Source organism: Austrofundulus limnaeus, unplaced genomic scaffold, assembly GCF_001266775.1.
Source record: "Austrofundulus limnaeus strain Quisiro unplaced genomic scaffold, Austrofundulus_limnaeus-1.0 Scaffold258, whole genome shotgun sequence".
NCBI lineage: Eukaryota > Metazoa > Chordata > Actinopteri > Cyprinodontiformes > Rivulidae > Austrofundulus > Austrofundulus limnaeus.
Genome location: NW_013952660.1, coordinates 445360 through 466717, shown reverse-complemented (window position 1 = coordinate 466717; position 21358 = coordinate 445360). Strand labels below are relative to the sequence as shown.

The following is a 21358-nucleotide window of genomic DNA, read 5'->3' as shown; positions in this document are numbered from 1 at the left end:
GTTGCCGACATCTGGTGAAAATTTCATGTCATTAGCACCTCTAGTAATATATTTACTGAGAAAAATGTTGACGTGTTCAATACTTATTTTACCCGTTGTATATGTGTATTAACTTGGGTGCTAACATGAAAGCTAACAGGCTAAACTGAGGTTCTCCTTACATGATGCAGCTCTGTTGTCCTCCATCCATATTTTTAGTTATACAGGCTGATTCATTTGTACCTTCTCCTCTCTGTCAACACTCTGGTTTCATTTTAAAGGGCTGGTTCACAGATATTGTCCAGAATTAACCTTCAGGGTGGATAGAGCACCTAACATCATCATTTACCCAGTATGCTTTGTGAAGTAAATAGTAGCGCTGTCAGTGTGAGAATATATCGACTTTTTAATTTATAAAAACTAAACAGCCTACAGTAAATGTTTAACAAATAATGTCTAGTGTCTGAACTAATAATCGGGTTTCCCTTTAAAACTCTGGCATGAAAGATTGTGGGCGATATGCATTCCTTCAAGGATTTACAGCGTAAGTCTATAAATCAAACAGGAATGATAATATTTAAATAACACGCTCTGAACCCTGCAGGAAAAGTCCGTCTTCCGAGTGCATGCGTCACCCTGTGGTTTGTTTCTGTGCAGAAAAGAACCACAAAAGCTCTGAGATCTTAGAAGAAGCTTGTTGAAACATTGTTAGATCATTATGAGATTATTGGGTCTGAACATGCTGCCCAAGTCCAAACAGCCCCGGTACTGCTGGTGTTAAAGCAAATGCTGCTGTTTTGCATGCATTTGCAACCGTTTGGTTACCAGAAACACACAGTTAGCTCATCAGGGTCCACTTAAAGGCTTCAGCTCTGTTCTGTGAAGTCAAAAATAAGAAAGAGGAGAGATGCTTTTCCTGAAGGACTAAAGACTCTCAGCTACTACCGAATCAATCATAAAAAAAATTTAAAAAAATGAAAGGCTTAGCATTTAAAATGAAATTATCTCTAAAGTTGCAGGCAGTGCTCAGATTATCAGCTGCCAACACACAAGATTTAGTTCAAACTCGTCAACATTAACTGAGTTATATTTATTTTTGTGTTTGCTAATGTCAATTACCTGTAATGGCCAATATAGTTTTAATTACTTTTTGTGAGTTTAATTATCTACTGGATCGTTATTATTTTTGCTAAACGAAAAACTAGATTGATGCCAACTCTAATGTTTTAAGCAAAATCTTGTAGAACATGTAGAGCTCACAGTATGTGCTGAGGATGACTCTCAGCTATTGCCACATTAAACTTTAGTGTAATATTCGTAAAACTGACAGAGTAACAGCTTTTGTTTGTGTTTCATTAGCTCAGTTATCTACAAATTCATGCCCATTTTAAAATGACCCTTTTTCTAGAAAATAATATAACTATCGAGTCATGGTAATAATAAAATAAGACGTTATTTCAATTGTGAAGTACTCAGAGACAATCAAGAAAAGCAAATTTATATGTGAATTTGTGACTCGTCATGGGTTACCTCATCTCTCGCAAAATTAATACTGGAGAGAGAGAGGTACTGGATGGATGGATGGATGGATGGATGGATGAATGGATGGATATACAAACTGTACATGTACACAGGTCTTTTTGTTTTCTTGCTTGTTGTTTTCTATCAAATCCCCCCAGAATGCAGAAGATGAACATCCAAACTTCCATAGATTTTTCTGTGCTTTGACTCAAAATACGCTCTTTAACTGTGGAAGTGAAGAATCTTTATCTGCACTGAAAACACTAACTTGTAAGATTTACTTGAAAAAAAATCCTCATAACAATTTGCACTAATGTTTGTTAAGTAAATTTAAATGCTACAATTTCAAGTAATATTTACTCATAATTATCTAGTAAAAGTTACTAAGAATATGGTTAAAGGGTTGTGAAAAAATCAGGTAAATTTTACAAACTTTTACTAAATTCTTAGCAACTTTAACTAGATAATGAGTAAATATTACTTGAATTTGTATCATTTAACAAACATTAGTGCAAATAGTTATGAGTATTTTTTCAAGTAAATCTATCAAGTTCTTTATAACAGTGCACATGCGTCAAGCACAATATTGTAGCATGACACCTCACAGTCACAGAGTAAGTGTAGCTCTTGTTGTTGTTCAAGACTTCACCACCAGGTGGCAGTTTTGAAGTATCTTTATTGGATTCTTCTTCATGAACAACACAGACAAAGTGAAACTCACAGGTCTTATTAATGACTAGGCCTACCACTCTCACTTATGGTTACTTCTGCTGAACGGTTTAACACAAGTTAACAAATAATGAACACACAAATTAGAGTAACACAACAGACTGATCGCTGAAAGATTAATGTTAACCAATTCCCGAAAATGATTTAACGACATGAATCCTACCCACAATCCTCCACTGCAGTCACATGACAAACAGCCAGTCTGAGCTAGCAGCACTGCTAACATTCACTGGCTACAAAGTCATCAAACTATTGCACACCAACAAATGCATTCAAGCAAAAGAAACCAGACAGTTTATGTTTTATTTCCACCATGTCTTGTCCTCTCCTTGAAAAGTGAAGCAAGGGAATGAGGAGCAGCAGCCTTTGTGTGTGCATGCACCCTCAGTTTTAGCCCAGAAGAGTAGAAGTTACTTAATATATTCATGTTTATGTGCTGTCCAGAAAAAACACTTAAATATTACTACTAAAATATTAACTTTTACTTTTTTGTACAGTAATATTGATATATGATATAATGCGCATTGTTTATTTAGTAAATTCTAGTAGTTTAGAAATTTTGACATTTTTTTTGTAAAATTTATAAAGAATAATTAAATGGATGTTACTACAAGTTTTTTTTTTTTTTTGTGGTCATATCTTCATGAAACACTTTAGCCACACAGTGTGTGACAACTCGTCTTCAATTTACGGTTCAAGACTTTTGAAGAGCTGACGAGTAGTTTTCACGCAGCGACTGTTTGTTTGAGGCTTACATTTCAGTCTGCATTCTGTCTGCCTCCATTCATAACTTGGCAGCCATGTGATGAAGTGGTTATCGTACAGTGAGCCAATGGCAGTAACTTTAACATTTGTTTTGACCTTGGTTCAATGTTACATTTTTTTAGTTCACACATCAAAATGTACCAATTTTTCCTTGGATAACTACAAAGTTTTGCTAGAATTTGGGGCTATAGCTGCAATGGTATCCTTCAGAAATTTTTTAGATATGTTATAACTTCAGAAGGTGGTTCTGTTACACTGCAAAAACTGTCCACCTAACCAAGTTTTAAAATCTTATGTCAGCCAAAAAGACTTTTTGATCTTGTTTTGAGACTGATTTACTAAACAAGAACTGATTGTGTAAGAATAATAATCTTGTTTTCAGAATGTGTAACATTATTTGTCTTGTTAGACTGAAAATTTAACTCAAATTAAGTCAAAACTTTCTGCCAATGGAGTAAGAAACATTTACTTGGTAAGATTCTTAAAATACTTGATTTGACTTTTTTTTCTTATTTCAAGAATCTTACCAAGTAAATTTTTCTTACTCCATTGGCAGAAAATTTTGACTTAATTTGAGTCAAATTTTCAGATTAACAAGACAAATAATCTTACACATTCTGAAAACAAGATTATTATTCTTACACAATCAGTTCTTGTTTAGTAAATCAGTCTCAAAACAAGATCAAAAAGACTTTTTGGCTGAATATAAGATTTTAAAACTTGGTAAGATGAACAGTTTTTTCAGTGTATATTGTGTCTGTATTTTTGACTATTATTTGTGGGGATAAAAAGAAATATGTAAAAGGCTCTACGTGAGGTTGCATTTAGACTAGATTTATTGCTTCTAATCTTCAATGAATAGCTTCTAAAGTGTATTAAAACTAAAAAAAAATCGGGGAAACATCGGGGGAACAAAGCAGCCACTGTTCAAAAGAATGTCCCAACACAGACGAGCTACATCTAATGGCCAGAACTCTGCAGTTTTCACTCATTTACAGGCCAGCGGTCACTCTTTCAGAGATGAGGATGTTCTCATTCTTGATAGAGAGGAACGTTGGTTTGAGAGAGGAGTAAAAGAAGCCATTTTTGTGAAGAAAGACCGTCCATCATTAAACAGAGGTGGAGGCCTCCGTTTTCAGCTGTCCACCTCCTACAGCGCAGCCATTGCCAGTATCACTCCACCCCCTGTTAACAATAAGTGTTAATTAGGTGTCAACAATAGCCATGTGATGTGAGTATCAGTCACATGGAGGCAGGGCTTAAAAGCCTGAATTTTGCCTGAAACTCTCAGACTGAAGAAGTCTCTTGGAGGAGAGACGAAACGTTTCATTAGAGAAGAACCCGTCCAGAAGACCTATACAATTTTTTTTCTTTTTGATTTTTTACCTGGATTACTGAGATGCCTCAGGAAATGTATTAAAACCACTATAAATCATTTCACTGTGGTTATGTAAGAGTTTTACCACTGCAGGCCAGAGCATGGCACTGTTTCCAACAGAACCCCGTCTGTTTGCATCCCTCTGGGGACCCGGACATCAAATTTACTGTTGTAATTTTATTATCTGCTGCTGCTTCTTCAGATTCACCCGTGAACAACTCACCTGTCTGTCTGGATGCAAGACATGATCCACAGTAGAGATAGAGCAAAATGTATGGCATTTTTTAATTAAAAAATTGGGAATTTATCCTGTTTATTGAGTCGGTTTCAAATACAGTGAAAGTTAAGCTAAAAAAATAAATAAATCAGCTTTTAGCCCATTCGTCATGTGTTTATAACCAGATGGTCCCCCCCAAACCAAGTCCGGTCCAAAAGACGAGCCGCTCCGGGTTTTAGGAGTTTCTACCCCCCACCGCAGTGGGAGGAAGTAGAACCACAAAGCACCGTGCTAACAGCAAAATACAGGAAAAATTACTTCAACGAAGGACTTAACGCCGATATTGTTGCTGGAAATCGAACAACCTGCTGGGAAGAAGTGTGTAAAAGCAGCGGAGGAGGGGGAGGAGCTGTCTCTGTAAGCCGAGGGAAGTGAGGGCTTCACGGGCAGGAACCAGTCGGGGGGCTGCCGCCGCGGAGCACGACGACCTGCTCGGCTTTCCTGCTTTGACTTCACCTCCGAGCGAGGAACCCGCCAAAAAGCAACCCGGTGACACTTTACTGCCATGAACTCCAACAGTAACCCTGTCCTCCACCTTACCTCGGGAGGAAAACTTATCTCTCACCAGGAGAACTAATCCCCGCTGACCAGCGCTCTCCCCCCGCGTTCCCCCCTCAGCCACCAGCGGCGTCACAACCTCCCCGCAGCTCCGCGCTGGATCGCCAGGCGAGAAGGCTCGCCCCTCAAGCTCCACACACCCTCAGCGAGCAGCTATACGGATTAAATTCCTGGGTGGCCACATTTTAACTCTTTTTTTATTTCGGACTGGATGAAGACTTGTTTCTCGGAAGAACGGCAAGACTTCCCCAAAAGCGGAGGCGCCAGGAGCCGCAGCAGTTAGCTCCGATTGCAGGAAACCTACAGCCCCGGTGGTTGTTGTTGGACCAGCTTGTAGCCGTGTTTATCTGGCATTTTTTTATTTTTACACATGAAGCTGCCGAGCTGAATTCTTTACATACACATGTATGAGTGGCTAACTTAGCCTGCTGGCTAAGTGGGTTTCGTTTTTTTGCTAGCTAGCTTGGTAGCTAACTAGCTAGCAGGCGAACCCAGAGTCGGTTCTGCTTCGAGCGGACTCGGGTTGTGATTTGTAATCACACCGTGTGGTTCGGGCTGGATCTGGTGCTAAACACCTGATATATTGTCTGCTGTGGTACTGGTTTTTGATGCGCCCAGTTCGGACTTTATAATCAGCTTTAACAGGAAGGAAAGAAAACAACCAGCAGCCAGCGGACCGTGCTTCTCTGGAGTTTACGGACTCGTGAGTTTAGCCTTTTTTTTGTGATTTATTTTGCAAATTTTTGCCGCACTGGAGGACAACATTCAGCCTCGGAGCGTCCTTTCTCCTTCATCCGTGGGTTTGAGGCGAGGAGCCACACGTGTCCCTGTTTGTTTCCTGTAAAAAAAAAGCTGACTTTGCTGCTATTGAGGCCAAAAAAAGACTCCAACCACAGCTCCGTTTTGCTGCCATTTTCACCGGAATCGGAGCATTTTTTTGTCGCCTGCGCAGTGTGTTTACATTTTTAAGAAGAGCCCCCCCACCACCATCAGAAGCCCCCCTCATGTCTGGCTGGAGACAGACCGGCCATTCGGACAGTTTAGCAGCAGAGATGTGCAGGGTTTGACCACCCTCCATCGACAGGCGTTAAAACAAACAAATCGAGCCCGGTTTCCTGCCTCATCGCACCCGCAGAGAAAAGCTGCAGTTTTAGCGCTAAATGGGATCACAGGAGCGGTGATCCTGTCGACAGGGGGTCTGGGGTGGGCTCATTTCTGTCACCCTCTATGTCTTCCCTCGTGAATTTCCTTTTTTTAAATTAACATTTTTAATTTTTTGGTAAAGCCTCAACGATGGTAGCTTGAACCGAACAGCGACACAGTTCCGCTCTCGGCCCTGGATGTTCTTATCTGCTGGAGGAAGCCATTTTTTTTTTACTTGTTTTTATAATTTCCTAAAATAAATTAGCCGTCCAGAGCCGCGCGGCTTTATTGATCCGAGAGGAAAGATGGCGGACCTTGAAGCGGTACTCGCCGATGTCAGCTACCTGATGGCGATGGAGAAGAGCAAGTCTACCCCGGCGGCCCGGGCGAGCAAGAAGATCATCCTCCCGGAGCCCAGGTAGGCTCACCGTGCTGCTGGGTGGGGGTGGGGGGCTTGGGTTTGTCTGCTCTGCGTGCTTCCTCCTGCAGACACAGCCATGCGGCCTGGATGCTGTTGCAGAGCAGGTTATCAGCCATGCCTGTCAGCGGTGTTAGCAAAATATCCCACCGGGCTGACTTAAAATACATTTTCAGAACCTGATCATTGAAAGGGGGGTTTGAAACTCCAGGGTGTAAGAAGGACGCCACAGCTGAACGACCTTAGCGAGCACAAAAGTTGCTCTGCCTCAGTCAGTTTCTCAGTGTGAGCTGATGTTTGGTGGTGGTAGTAGCTGAGAGTCATCACTAACATATTCTGAGTGCACAGAGCAGGATCTGTTAAACTGCTGGAGCCAGCTTCCTGTCCTTTTTTAGCAAATTATGTTAGAAACTAGTGGACAGGTTTTAAAAGGGATCCCTGATTAGTTGCAACGTTAGACTTTATTTGATAAACATATATTTTAACTGTACAATAAATACTGTAAATACTGTAGGCTGCTTAGTTTATTAAAATTTTAAAAATTTATTTTCACATGGATGGAGGACCTCAGTGAAGAGAGGAGAATGGCTGTGTCCAAAACGGCAGGCCGGGTCCTCCGAAGGCCGAATTTGTCGGCCGCATACGTCACAGCGCCGCGACGAAGGACGTCCAAAACCGAAGTCTCCTAATACATATACAGGCTGTGTCCAAAACGGCAGGCCGGGTCCTCCGGAGGACCCAGACTACCCGGTCGCGGCGGGCCGGGTCCTTGGTAGACCGGGAAGACCGGAAAAAAAGAGGCTGTGGATTTGGACGGTCTAGCCTCCCCTCCTTACCCCGGCGTACGTCATGTCACCTAGCAACTGTGACGACGCTAATGGTGCGTTCACACCGAACGCGATTTCAGCGTCAGGAGCAGCAGGTTTACATACAAAGTCTATGGTGGACGCGCTTCAAGCAACGTCGGGAAGTTCTGCGGCGCCTCAAGCGCGATTAGAGCAGCGCGATTTGGACGATTTGGACGATCTGAGCGTCGAACGCTCAGATCGTCCAAATCGTTCAAATCGCTCAAGTTAGAAAACCTGAACTTTTGCAGCTCGACGCGCAGCGTCAACCAATCAGAGAGACTCCACTGTGTGACGTAGCGACATATTTCCCGACGGGACAGTTTACTGAATGATGTCCACTAACCTGAAACAGACAGAGCTCCTGCTCTTTAGCTGAAATGAGTGCTGCAGTCGTGTCCTGATCCGCAGCAATGCGTGGCAGCGACTCATCAGACTGAAAAAAATAGTCCTGAAAGCGAGCTGTGAGCCTCTTCTCTGAATTATCTGGTGAATTAATTATGAATTAATTATCTGATGAACGTGACACGTTCTGGCTGTCTGTAAATAAAGCAAAGCCACTTCCTCGTCCGACATTAAACAGCCCCACAGAGGAGGGAGGGGCAGGGCGGCTGTCGCCGTGCAGCGCAGGTGTCCTGCGTCTGACCTCAAAGTGCACAAGCTTCAAACTTCAGCATTGGCTGCGATTTTGACGCTGAAATCGCGTTCGGTGTGAACGCACCATAAACAAGCAAACTTAAATCAAAACTAGAAAAATACCAATAATTAGCATTATCAGTATCACAAAACTATAAAATTAACTTAAAAGTATCATTTGAAGAACTAATTGACCCGCTGTAGGTTCATGTTTATTTCGCGTTTTTTATGACGAAAAAATAATATGTAAAAACACGTCCATACAAATGATAAAAGTATTAGAATTACAACCGCTAAATCTTTTTAATTTTATATCACCATATTTTTATTTAAAATGTATTCTTTTCTCTCGCTTCGTCCGCCATTACTAGCATAAAAAACTCTCCGGTCGGGCCGCAATGCATTATGGGATATGCTGGGCCGGGAAGGATCCATCAGACCAGTACTTCGATTCGGGCCGAAGGAAGGACGTATTTGTCGGCCGCATCGGAGGAGTCTTCGGTTTTAGACATCCTTCGTCGCGGCGCTGTGACGTATGCAGCCGACAAATTCGACCTTCGGAGGACCCGTCCTGCCGTTTTGGTCACAGCGATTCTCTTATATGTATTAGCTCAGCGCTACCGCAACAAACAAGCTAAACTGAGGTCCTCCATCCATATTTTCAGTTGCAGCTGAGTCATTTTTGTGTTCCCCTCTCTGTCATGTGGATGGAGGACCTCAGTGACGAGAGGAGAATGTGTAGCGCTGAGCTAATACATATATATGGAGATAGTGTCGGTGCTAATGCTAAAGCTAACAGGCTAAGCTGAGGTTCTTCTTCCATGAAGCAGCTCTGTTGTCCTCCATCCATATTTTCAGTTCCAGGCTGAGTCATTTCTACCTTCTCCTCTCTGTCAACGCTCTCTGGTTTCATTTAAAAGAGTCGATCATCAGATATTGTCCAAGATTAACCTTCAGGGTGGATATAGCTCGCTAGCAGCCTCGTGACCTATCCATGTCATCATTTACCCAGAATGCTTTGTGTGTAAATAAAATGGCCCCGTCCGTGTATTATATTTTTAAACTTTTAGTTAAAAAATGATAAAAACTGAACATCCTACAGTACTTTTACAGTCTTTTACAGTGAAAATATATGTTTATTAAATATAGTCTAATGTTACAACTAATCATGGATCCCTTTAATAAAACTCTCAGTCAACATTGGATGAAAAAGTCTGCAATTGATTAATTTTTGAACTAAATTCAAGATGGCTGCCACAGCCAACTGACATTTGGAAACACAAAAAAGTCAATTTAGTGTGGTAGTAGCTGAGCAGAACCCTCCACGCACACTGAGCGCAAACTGTGGCGTTTCGTTAACTCATTTTCTCTGTTAGTAAAATATCTCATGAGGCGTTAGATTTATTCGAAAGAAACGCCTATCAGTAGCAAGATGGCTCCCACAGCTGGTCAACATAGCCAACAAATATAGGTCCTAACTGGATCTGATTTACTGACACAGTTAAAACTTGGAGTGGTAGTAAGTGAGAGTAACTCTCAACACATACGCTGAGTGCTGACACGCATCCTGAGGTGTCAGCATTGGATGAGGTTGTGCATGATGTCATTTAAAAAGGTTGGATTAAATCGGGCTCTCAGTATGCATTCCCTTATTTCTCTCAGATATGAAGTGTCGATGCCCTTTCTGTCCTCTCCTTTGTGCTCCTGGCACACACCTGTCATCGCATCAGTTGCTCTCAGGCTGACAGTTGTATGTTTTAGGACGTTGTCCAGAGGTTGTTGTTTGTAACAATGCAGCTGTGCGACGAGTGCGACCAGCTTTTGATCTGAACCCCACCTCCACTCATCCATGCCGTTAGCGAGCGCCCACTGTCTTCGTCAAACAAGACTAAAGCCTCAGCCTGATAGAGGTGACACCCCTTCGCTCGCCTTATTTATTTTTGTTACCAGCTGCAGCATAATTGCCCATCTTTTATCCCCTTTGCAGCAGCTTGTCAATGGCTTCAAAGTGCCTGTTTTGGGACAGGTTTTAGCCACGTAGCGTGCAACTTCATTGAACAGGATGTGGTTAAAATTTGGTTATTGACAGAGTTGCTTTTCAAGTGAGAGCTTTTCACAAATGACTGAGCCATTTTTTTCTGGCTTAAGTCAAACCATAGCCATGTAGGAAAATGTTTGGACTACTCCCTTTTTTTTTTGTCACATTTCTTTTCCAGAAGAGAAGAAGGCCCTCACTGTTACCTGTTTGCAAGAAATTAAGGTTAAATAAATATAAACTGAGAGCGGGTCTCATTATCTGTTCTGTCACTTATAAAGAGTCATATACATATAGGGTGCATACATGTACCCGTATCGAACAATACAGATTTAAAAAATTTACTTTATCAACTTGTCTTCTGAAGATGCTCTGTGTTGAAGGATCAGTGGATCTGTGTTCGACTACTCCACCTAGGCTGCATTTTTGAGCTCAGATCCACTGAGAAACTTGCTGTTTCAGCAACATTTAATTAAAAAACTGTACATTTGAGGTTAAACCAATTTTCATAATTAATATAAATAAATTACAAATTAAAAGGGACATGGACATTTCTCTTTTTTGTATCGAAAAAATATCGAACCGTGAGACTAAAGTATCGAACCGAACCGTGAATTTCCTGTATCGTTGCACCCCTAATATATACAGTATTAGGGCTGTGTATTGGCAAGAATTTGGCGATACGATACATATCATGACAGAGGGGTCACGATACGATATATCCCGATATATTGCGATACTGTAAGCAAGGTGATATATTGTGATTTTTTTTGTCCAAAAATTCTACTAAATAAAAAGAAGATGCAGTTAAAATTAATAAAAGGTAGGTACGTTTTGAACATCCAGAACACGTCCAACACTTGTTGGCTGCTTGTGCTCTTTAGGTCAGACGTGTGCCGGGAAGCTCCTCTGTTGTTTTAGACGCTGGGGGAACCGTCTGATGGGGGAACCGTCTGATGGGGGAACCGTCTGATTGGGGAACGTGGCTCGGCCTAACACCGGTCTCTGTTTAATGGTGGATGAAATAAAGAAAGTGGTGGTACTTTATTTACTTTGAGCAAGTGAACATCATGTTCACAAAATAATTAATCCACCAGATAATTCAGAGGCGGTCTGTTCGGTAAATTTTACTCCAGGAGCTGCGAGGCTTGTTTTCAAGCTTCAGACTGAACTGAAGCAGCAGCTGCTGACATCATTACGCTCTTGCGCGATGCTGCGTTCAGGACAAGCATGGAAAACCCACAACTGTTATACCAATACGGTCGCAATGATGCATTTATGTACCGAAATGGAATTGCGTGAACGTTCACGTGGTGGTTATGTAATACAGCGAATCGATAATAAAAAATCTGCGTCGACAAATTTACATAATCAACCTCATCGATTATTTCAACTAATCGGTGCAGCCCTACTTCTCTTATAAAAAAAGCTAATTTAAATTGGGCTGAGTTGATGTGGAGAACAGTTCTGTGGCCTTCCTTTGAACTAGACAAGAGTGGGACCATCTGTTGTGCAAAAGCCTGCCTCTCTGATGGTTTGGGGGTACATTTGTGCCTCCAGGCTTGTTATACATCTAGAAAGTCTCCATCAGTTCAGAAAAATATAAAAAGGAATATATGTTGATGTCTAATTACCCCGGTACTTTCCATGCAAAGTTAAATGTACAAAAACCTACACTTTGGGGAAAAAACAGGCGAAGTGTTCTGCTTTGTTCCATTTAAATAAAATCACACTAATTGTTCATCACTACTAACCATCAGTTAAGGTTTGCACGTTGATAAATCGTATTTCCTTCCTCCATGTCTGCCACTGGTTTCGCTTCACATCAGCTTTGGTCTGAAAACAAACTTACAGAAAGTAGAAGGCTGCTTGAGGCTGCCAGTCCATTACAGACAGTGTTCTGCCACACTGAGTGTTTGTCACGTCAAAATGAATACAGCCTGGCAGTTTATGCCCTCACGCACCCAGGCCTGTGGTGAACCACCCCACTGAATAACGGAGACAGAGTCAGACAGTAGCACCCGCTAGTATCTACACTTGAATGTCAAAGCTTGGTTTTAATGGTTGGTTTGTTGGTTCACAGGAAAATTGGTACAGCTAAACCAATTAGATTCATGGTATTAACGTAAAACCTGTTTTAGCTTTGTTTTTAGTTAAACTGCTCACCTCCTTACATGATTGTGATTTAGACTGATCCTATGTTGAGAAATAATATCTATTTTGGTCAAACCATGACAGTGTTAATTTATGTGCAATTTAGTTTAATATTCAAATATGTGATTAATTAACCCCTGGAGCATGTGTTAAATGACTCAGCTGCTTGCTGCTAGATCAAATTTTTTTGTCGTCACAATACTGGAGTGCACTGTCAGTAGTACAAAGTGTTGCGATAAATTGTAAACCAAAGTCAGATGCCATTAATGCCAATACAAATGCCAAAACAGTTGAGAAGAACCTAGTTGAAATGCTAACACTAAAAGCTAAAGCAACTCTTTACTGTTGTTGTGATGGCGGTACAAAATAAGACTGTGAGATTATACAATAACAATACTATAACAATAAAATCACTAGACATTTTTAAAAAAATTTTTAATTTTGTGCAACCACTTTCATGCCATGCAAGTTCACAATATTAGTTAAATTCACTGAGGTGTTTAAAGATCTACTAAAAAAGTTATTCATTGGGTTTCATTCAGACTATAGAGCTTTTTGCGCTGAAAGACCTGGGCCAGCCTGGCTTCAACCTCGAGTTCAATGTGTTTGCATTAACCCTTGTGGTCCAGTTCCACCCTGGTTTCTGGAACCAGATGGAACCTGTGGTTCTATCTGAATCAGGCTGATTGGCCCTATTTGACATCGACTACTGTTGCTCATTGATTGGTTCACTGACCGGGGTGGTTACGTCACACTGATGAGAGTAACTTAATAATTTTCATCTGCTGTTTTTTTTTTCACACAACTTCAACAAACAACTATAACAAGCTTCGAAGCAACAACAAGCAAATGTTAGCTTACCGTCCTCTGGTTTTGTCCTCTTGGCGTCATACTGCCGGATGTTCCGGCACAGCCTTGGGTACTTTTCCTTCAAGTTTGGTGTGGTCCATTGGGTTACAAATAAAACAGAATAAGATTTGTGTTTTAATATTATGATCCTGGCCACATCGAGGCTGCTCAATGCAAACACAACCAGGGCTGTGGTATAATGAGGCCAGGTCAACCCGGGTCTTATAATGCAAAAACACCTGTATGTTGAGAATGATGCTTAGAAACATGACGTCAAATGGTCATTTTCGATGGTCAAGTTTTACGTCAACCCTGGTTGTTCAGTACTTCACGTTCAGTACTTTATAGGGCTGCACGATATTGGAAAACCTTTATTTTTTTTTCTAACCCTGCAATGTACATTGTGATATGAAAAAATACAGGAATTTTAAATCAACTTAAATAACACGTTTATGTTGCCCTCCAGTTGAAGATGCACCTGCACTGATCTTACCTCTTTTTTGAGCATGTTACAAATATGTTGTTGTTTTGTATTTGAGAGTAATTATTGTCATCTTTTAGTACTTGCGTTGCTCTGCTGGGACCTGAGTACATGTTTCGTTCTACCTGCGCAATTGTCACCAACGCAATTGCGTTTTACCAATTAACAAACCTAACGTGTGGCCTCTGTGTCTTAGTTTCTATTTTTATCCCACTTTAATATTAGCATTCACGCTAAACCGTATGCTACCTCTTTTCCTCCTCGTTTTCGTCAAGACCCTCGTTTGCCTGTTGATTTAATTTGCCTCAGGACCTGCAATGTAAATATTACGCACACGTACATCGCAGTGATGATGCTCAAAGATATGTTGTGCAGCCCTAGTACTTTATGCAGTATTTTCTAAAACTACAGAAATGCACACAAATATTATTGCACCCGAAGGAACGTTTTGTACCAGCATGACATTATTTTGGTAAATGGCAGAATTGTAGCCGTTTTGGTCAGGTTAGGTGCAGTCTTTGTTCAGAGCGAGACCTTGATTTCTGTAATAGCGATTGTGAGATTTTTGTTTTCACACTGTAATATTTTGACGATGTTGCACTAAGTGAAAAGTCATTTAAAAGTCAAGACCTTTATAACAAAAAACTTCATGGTCTTTTGTAAATTACATTTAAAAGCACAACATATCACGAATAAGGAAATGGACTCTTTCCTAATTAGAACTTTAGAAACATTTGAATCAACCGTGAACATAAGTCACTGAAACAACAGTTTTGAAAAACGAGACACTACACGGACACGCTTTTGATTCAATAGCACATTCAGAAAGTAATACCTGTTCATTCAGATGACTAAAAGTAATCCTAGGTTCTGTTTTAATTCTAAATCAAAAGCTAAATCACCTCATTTGACTTATGAGCACATCATCCAGCAGAGAACCTGAAACAGAGGATCCACTGACGACAGATCAGCTGGAAAGTAAAAGTGATTCCCACTTAGGGTTCAGTTTTTTGTATAGGGGGAAAAAAACAAGCACGGCTTTTGTGGTTTTCTGCCAGAAATAAGCTCCATTATTTATTACAGACTATGATACTAAAGCTGCACTGATAAAAGCATCAGCTAATGGAGTTATAAAAGCACTATTACACGGCTGTTGAGTAAATCAGTCAGCAATGCAGGACTGGCATTAAAATGAAAATGTACTTAAAACATGTCTTTCAGGTCGTTATTCTAATAATGTGTCCATTATGAGGGGATGAAATGGTTACATTGTGTTTTCTTCCTGGGCAGCGTTGTCCCACAACTTGAGTGCTTCAGAGGAATTACTTCAATTTGGTTTGTAAAAGATCTGAGCGAATGAACACAAAAGGAAGCGAACAGACAACAGGCGGCGCATGGACCGTACCTGCCAAATCACTTCCTGAAAATAGCAGAACATGGACTGTTGAGATTCTCTTCAAGCTGACTAAGATACGTGAGCTTCAGCATGAGTGAGCATGTGTGACGCTTTGATACACATGGTAGTGGTGGGCTGGAGGACAGGCCTTTAACTCTAGAGCAGGGGTCGCCAGCTAAACTTCCTCAGCTGCCAGAAATTTGTTCTTTTGGACAGATGCTGTGAGATCCTTTGATTCAGAAATATGTAAATAAATAAAAATGAATAAAAATCTAGTATTCCTTGGGTTTCAGCCACAGTCACAACAAAATTAGTAAAATACTATAATCCAACATAAATAGTACATTTAAATACCTAAAATTAACAGTTTTATAACTTGGATGGTTAAGTTATAAAAAGTGCAGCTTAACTCACTGCATTTTCAGACCCTCTTAATCTAAAAAAAACATGTTTAGCTGGGTTGCTACATTTTTTTGAATGTTTGTCAATTCAATAAATATGAAAATCACTTTGGTTTTTTTTATAGTGATTTATCCTATTTTTTAGCCTAGTTTTCCTGTGATTTTACCAATCGTTTTTAATGTTAATTACTTTTGGCACCAAGAAAGTCCATAAATGTGAATTTTTCTAACACAACAACCCTCGTAAAGTGAATCATCAAATTTCTTTTTCTCGACAGAATATGTAGAGTGCCGTCGCTTGATTGGCTTCCAAGCTTTTTTAGTTTGGTTGCTTTTGCAAAACCAAGTGAAGTCATGGATTTAAGTTTGCAACCGCTAGGTGCGAGGTGCTTTCCAAAATACAATATATGAAAATACGTAGTGCGGGAAACATTAAGAGCTTGCCATCTGACTCGAGTCTGCCGCTGTGCGTACCCACTGTCAGACAGCACTACCTGCCCTGCTCTGTTTTGGTAAAACGTTGTGGTTCTTTTTATTGTGTGAATAAGCCATCAGTTTAATCCATAGATGTTTTAACAAGTTTTTACAAATGACCGACATCCACCGCAGGGAGAATTTTAATCTAGGTTTTTGTCTTGGTTGTCCACTGGACAACCAGGAGGTGGGATCTGATTGTCCAAAACGAAAAAAGCTTGACCTGGACAACCTAAAAAGACTCTGGTTTAGGGGTGTAAGAAAATATCGATACACTGAAATATCGCAATATTTCATTTTCCGATACTGTATCGATATTTTAAAGTCCTGTATTGATATTTAATTAAGGTTTAAAATGTCAACTTTCCTGCCAGCCATTCAGTTCAGCCTCTGACCACTAGCTAGCAGCATTGAGCCAGCCATTTGGCTACTCTACTTCTTGAGCACCAGAGAGTAAGAGAGCATTAGCATTGTGAGTAAACATTAGCTTCATGCTCTGATAATTGAATCTGAGCAGAAAAGACCGACACCCTCTGCCTTCTAAGCTGAGGTAAGGTTACGAATAGATACTTATTTGTCAGAATGTCTCTATTTTAAACCAAATTAAGTGTTTCGTGTGCTTTTTTTCCCAACTTTAGTCAGCCATCACGTTACAGAAGGCTAGCGCATGTCTATATAATAGAATTTTCTGAGACAATGAATTTTGGTTTTTCGTTTTTTTTTTTTCCARTAAGAGGTTTTTATTTAATAGAATTTTTGGACCAAAAAATCGCAATACATCGCAATATATCACCTTGCTTGCAGTATCGCAATATATTGGGATATATCGTATCGTGACCCGTCTGTCATGATATGTATCGTATCGCCAAATTCTTGCCAATACACAGCCCTACTCTGGTTAGTGTAGGTTTGAATCATAAGGCTTATTCTGATGATCTAGTTGGCTCTTGGGACTGGTATGTGCAATAAAGGGATTTTACGGCAATATTTGAAACACTTTAATGAAAGATCAGTAATTGTACAGAAACATGTTGTAATTCAGTTTCAATGCCCTACTTGAACAAAAGCAGCAACAACATAATTTACAGACATTAAACTGGAAAATGTTACTTTTATTCTCAGTTAAGGTTAATGCAGATAAATTACATAACAAATTTTATATTTATTGTATGGGCTGTATCAAAACTAGTAATCTCTACTTTACTCAACTTCTGCTTGACAGCAAAAATAATCTTAGCCTATTTGTTAGGAACAACTCCCTGACTACCAGCAGATCGCAAGATATTTGACCAACACTACATACGAACACACAGATAATAGCAAAACATTGCCTTGTTTTTTGCAGTGGGTGTCGTGATAACAATGCCTGCAAAGTCACATCTGTTAAACATGATGTTTAATAGTTAATGTAGCCTTCTTTACCACATACAGTGCCTTGCAAAAGTATTTGCCCCTGTGGCATTAATTTTGTTTTGCTAACTCACAACCTGGAATTAAAATAGATTATTTTAGGGTTTGCATCATTTCGTTTACAGAACATGCCTACAACTTTGAACATTTCATTTTATTTTTATTGGAAAACAAACAACAAATAGGATAAAATAAAAAATGTCAGTGTGAATGTTAGCCAAAGCGTTAAGTGCTGTCTGATCACGGATAAATAGTAATAATCCATCCTGTCTCATCTTCTCATGTGTTTTTTTAGCGTTAAACTAGTCTTTGTTTTTTTTTATTTTGACTGTCAGATCTAGCAAGATTTCAAACAAGATGGATTATTTTTTTACTTTTATGCACAGCTTAATGACACTTTAACCAAAAATAAATTTTTAGTTTATTTTGGACTTGGAGCAGGGCAGGTTACCAGCTGCTATTTTGATTTATTTGTCCATTAGCTGTTTGTTTAAAAGACTATTTGCAGTTTACCACATGTTAATATTATAAATAGATTTGATTAAACTTAAGTTTTGTGGGTCGTAAGAAATTGTTGTGGGAACTTATGTTAAGGTGGAGAGACTGGAAATGGTGACATTCTCAGGTGTAAGCTGTGTACTGAAGCTGGAACAGGAGCTGCACCCACAGGAACCATGGATGGATGTTGTGACAGAAATAACAGTGACTAATCAACTAATCAAAAAAATTCATCAGCTATCAAAGTAATCATTAGGTGCAGCCCTAGATAAGTTTCTATAAGCTTGCCACATCTTTCCATTGACTGGGAAAGACAAAACTGCTCCAGCTCCTTCAAGTTAAATGGTTTCTGCTTGTGAACAGCAATCTTCAAGTTGGACCACATATTCTCAGTTGGATTAAGGTCTGGGCTTCGACTAGGTCACTATAATACATTTACAAATTCCCCTTAAACAACTCGAGTGTTGCTTTTAGCAGTATGCCTCGGGTCAGTGTCCTGTTGGAAGGTGAACCTTCGTCCCAGTCTCAAATCACTGACAGACAAAAAAAGGTTTTGCTCAAGCATATCTCTGTATTTAGCACCACCCATCATCCCCTCAACACTGAACAGTTTCACAGTCCCTGCTGCTGAAAAACCTCCCCACAGCAAGATGGTGCCACCACCATGTTTCCCCCTGGGAATGGTGTTTTTGGGGTGATGTGTTGATTTTGTGCCAGGCGTAGCGGTTTCCTTGGTGGCCGAAAAGTTCAATTACGGTCTCATCTGACCAAAGCACCTTCCTCCAAACATTTGGGGAGTTTGCCACATGCCTTTTGGCAAACTCAAAACGAGCCTTCCTGTGTTTGTCAGTAAGTAAAGGTTTTTTTTTCTGGCCACTCTACCAGAAAGCCCAGCTCTGTTACGTGTGGCTGTATGGACAGATTCTCAAGTCTCTGCTTGGGAACTCTACAGCTCCTTCAGTGTTACCTTTGGTCTCTGTGCTGCCTCTCTGTGTTGGCCCTCTTTGCCCTCTCTGAGTTTTGGTGGGCCCACCACCACCACACATGCACATGGTTAATACACCTGGTACAATAAATTGTTAAAAATACTGCACTTTTTTAATTCAGTGTGTAAAAAGTTAGCCCTTCATGTCATACAAAGACCCTTGATTCAAGAGAAATGTCAGGTTTTTAGGAAAATGGCCACTTATCAATTAATCGTTAGTCGATCGATAAGATCAATCAACTTTAGATTAATCCATTAATCGATAACTTGCATCCCTAATTCATAAGACTATACTCTGTTTCCATGTTCTTAGTCAAAGTACACAGTTTACTGTTCTCTAAGAAAGCGTTATACAAACATTTTAACCTGAACCGTTAGGACCAAAAGGATTTGTAAGAGGTTGATTTTGAACAGCTTTTCTGTAATTTTCATTTATGTCATTTTAGTGTTTTTAAAATATTTACGGTAATAAAAAACATTTTTGGCAGGACTTGTCAGATACAGTCATAAAAATATTTAACCATCTCCAAAACTTTTCAGTGCAAACACATTATGTATGTGCTGTAATTTCATATAAAAAGAGCAAATATATATTTTCCACTGCACAAAATAACTTCTATATACTTGCTGTATATGTATGTATTTTTGTATGTGTATGCATATTGTTTTAAATTTCACTAACTTAGAATATTTTGTTCAGATGCTTCATATACAATTTAGATTGAAAAACATTGAAATACAGGTTGCAATGTAACGAAATACAAAAAATGCCAAGGGGGGAATACTTTGTAAGGCACTGTGTGACATTTTTGTGAAATGGTTGTCTAAGCCTTAAAACTGATACAAACTCAGCCCTGATTTGGCTAGCCTGGAGGAAGACTTCCTTTTTTATTCATACTCAGTTCTATGACTCACATGAGTTACTATTTGTTAGAACACAATTTAAAGTGTCCAGACTATTCCTATTGCATCAGATTGTGTGCTGTTCATTATAAATAGGTTACCAGGAGGAATGAGTTTACATTGTCATATATTTGTAAATTATAGGTGGGTGACTTTTATCCCTTCTCTCACCTTTTTACCTGACCACCACCACCATCTCAAAGCCCACAACCATGGCCCTCTGTCTGGTCTGGAGCTAACACGATTCTGCCACATTCTCAGCAGGCCGAGGTTAGTTCTCCAGGCAGAGAGGTGAGATTTTGGCAGCAACAATGGAGGCTGTTGAGATGGGAGGTAAGGAGGAGGGTGATGGGATGACGACCTGTTGTAGAGAAAACCATGAAAGAGGTGAGACGAGTCAGCTTTGAGCCACAGGAGTTCTGGATGATTCAGCATGGGTCTTTGTTGTAGTTGTTCCAAATAAATATTTAACTGGTACGTACGATGCAACTGCGTACCGAGTACTGACAATGCAGCTTTGATAGCTCTAGATTAGCTGGTTTATTACATCTTTGTACAGGCGATCTTATCTATTTGATGATCAAATAAAAAGTGTTCAAGCAGCTTTCTTTGCATCAACAAACACCAGCATAAAAAACCCAAAAGTTCAAGTGTGCCTACATTTGTGGACTAGGGCTGCCACGATTAGTCGATTAGTCGACAACTAATCGATTATTAAAATAATTGATGACTAATTTAATAATCGATTAATTATTTTCTTTTTTTTTTGTTCTTTACTTTGTTTTTCTCTCCAAACTGCTTTGATACCTTCCACTGCCACATCTGCCTTTCTGTCCTTGACACACATGTACAGTAGTGGTAACTGGGGTAGGCCGTGGACGTCACAAGACATTATACAGACAGGCTCTGGTATCATGGCTACCCAGCAACGGAGCTCAAAAGTGTAGGATCAATTTAAGAAAATGAAAGAGAAACCTGTGTAATATCTGCAGAGCAGAACTTACCTTCCACAGCAATTATTTTTAGTTAGCATATAGCTAAAATCTAACCATGGTTATATTATAGCAGCTGCATTCTGGTGTGATAAGCTTTATGTTTTATATTCAATTAACTATGATCCGATTAGTCGACGAATCGAATAAATAATCGGTGATTAATCAATTATAAAAATAATCGTTTGTGGCAGGCCTATTGTGGACTAAAAATAGCTTCCCTGTATCCACTTCATTTGGTTGCAAGTTGTCTTCTGGCTGCTACTCCTGCTGTGTAGTGATATTGTTTTCTCATTAGCGTCATCTACTGTTCAGGAGGACAAAAACAAACACTGAAAACGTGCTTCACGAGTAGGCCTGTCACGATAACAAATTTTGCTGGGCGATTAATTGTCTCAAAATTTATTGCGATAAACGATAATATTGCCTGGTGACCGTTTTACAACTAATAATTATAAAAGCTGATAGAGTTTTATTGGATTTATTAAACTTCTTAAGGTGTTTCAAATAAAGTCTTGAGGTACGTGACAA

At 39.8% G+C, this 21358-nt stretch overlaps 1 protein-coding gene across 1 annotated transcript in view; it reads left to right on the top strand.

The window, feature by feature from the left end:
- Positions 1–4829: 4829 nt before the first annotated feature.
- Positions 4830–21358, top strand: part of grk3 (G protein-coupled receptor kinase 3) — a gene marked incomplete in the record, with an annotated part of 126858 nt that continues 110329 nt past the window's right edge. The window contains 1 exon segment of the mRNA XM_014020574.1: positions 4830–6768. Within this exon segment, the coding sequence (XP_013876028.1) occupies positions 6656–6768 (113 nt within the window).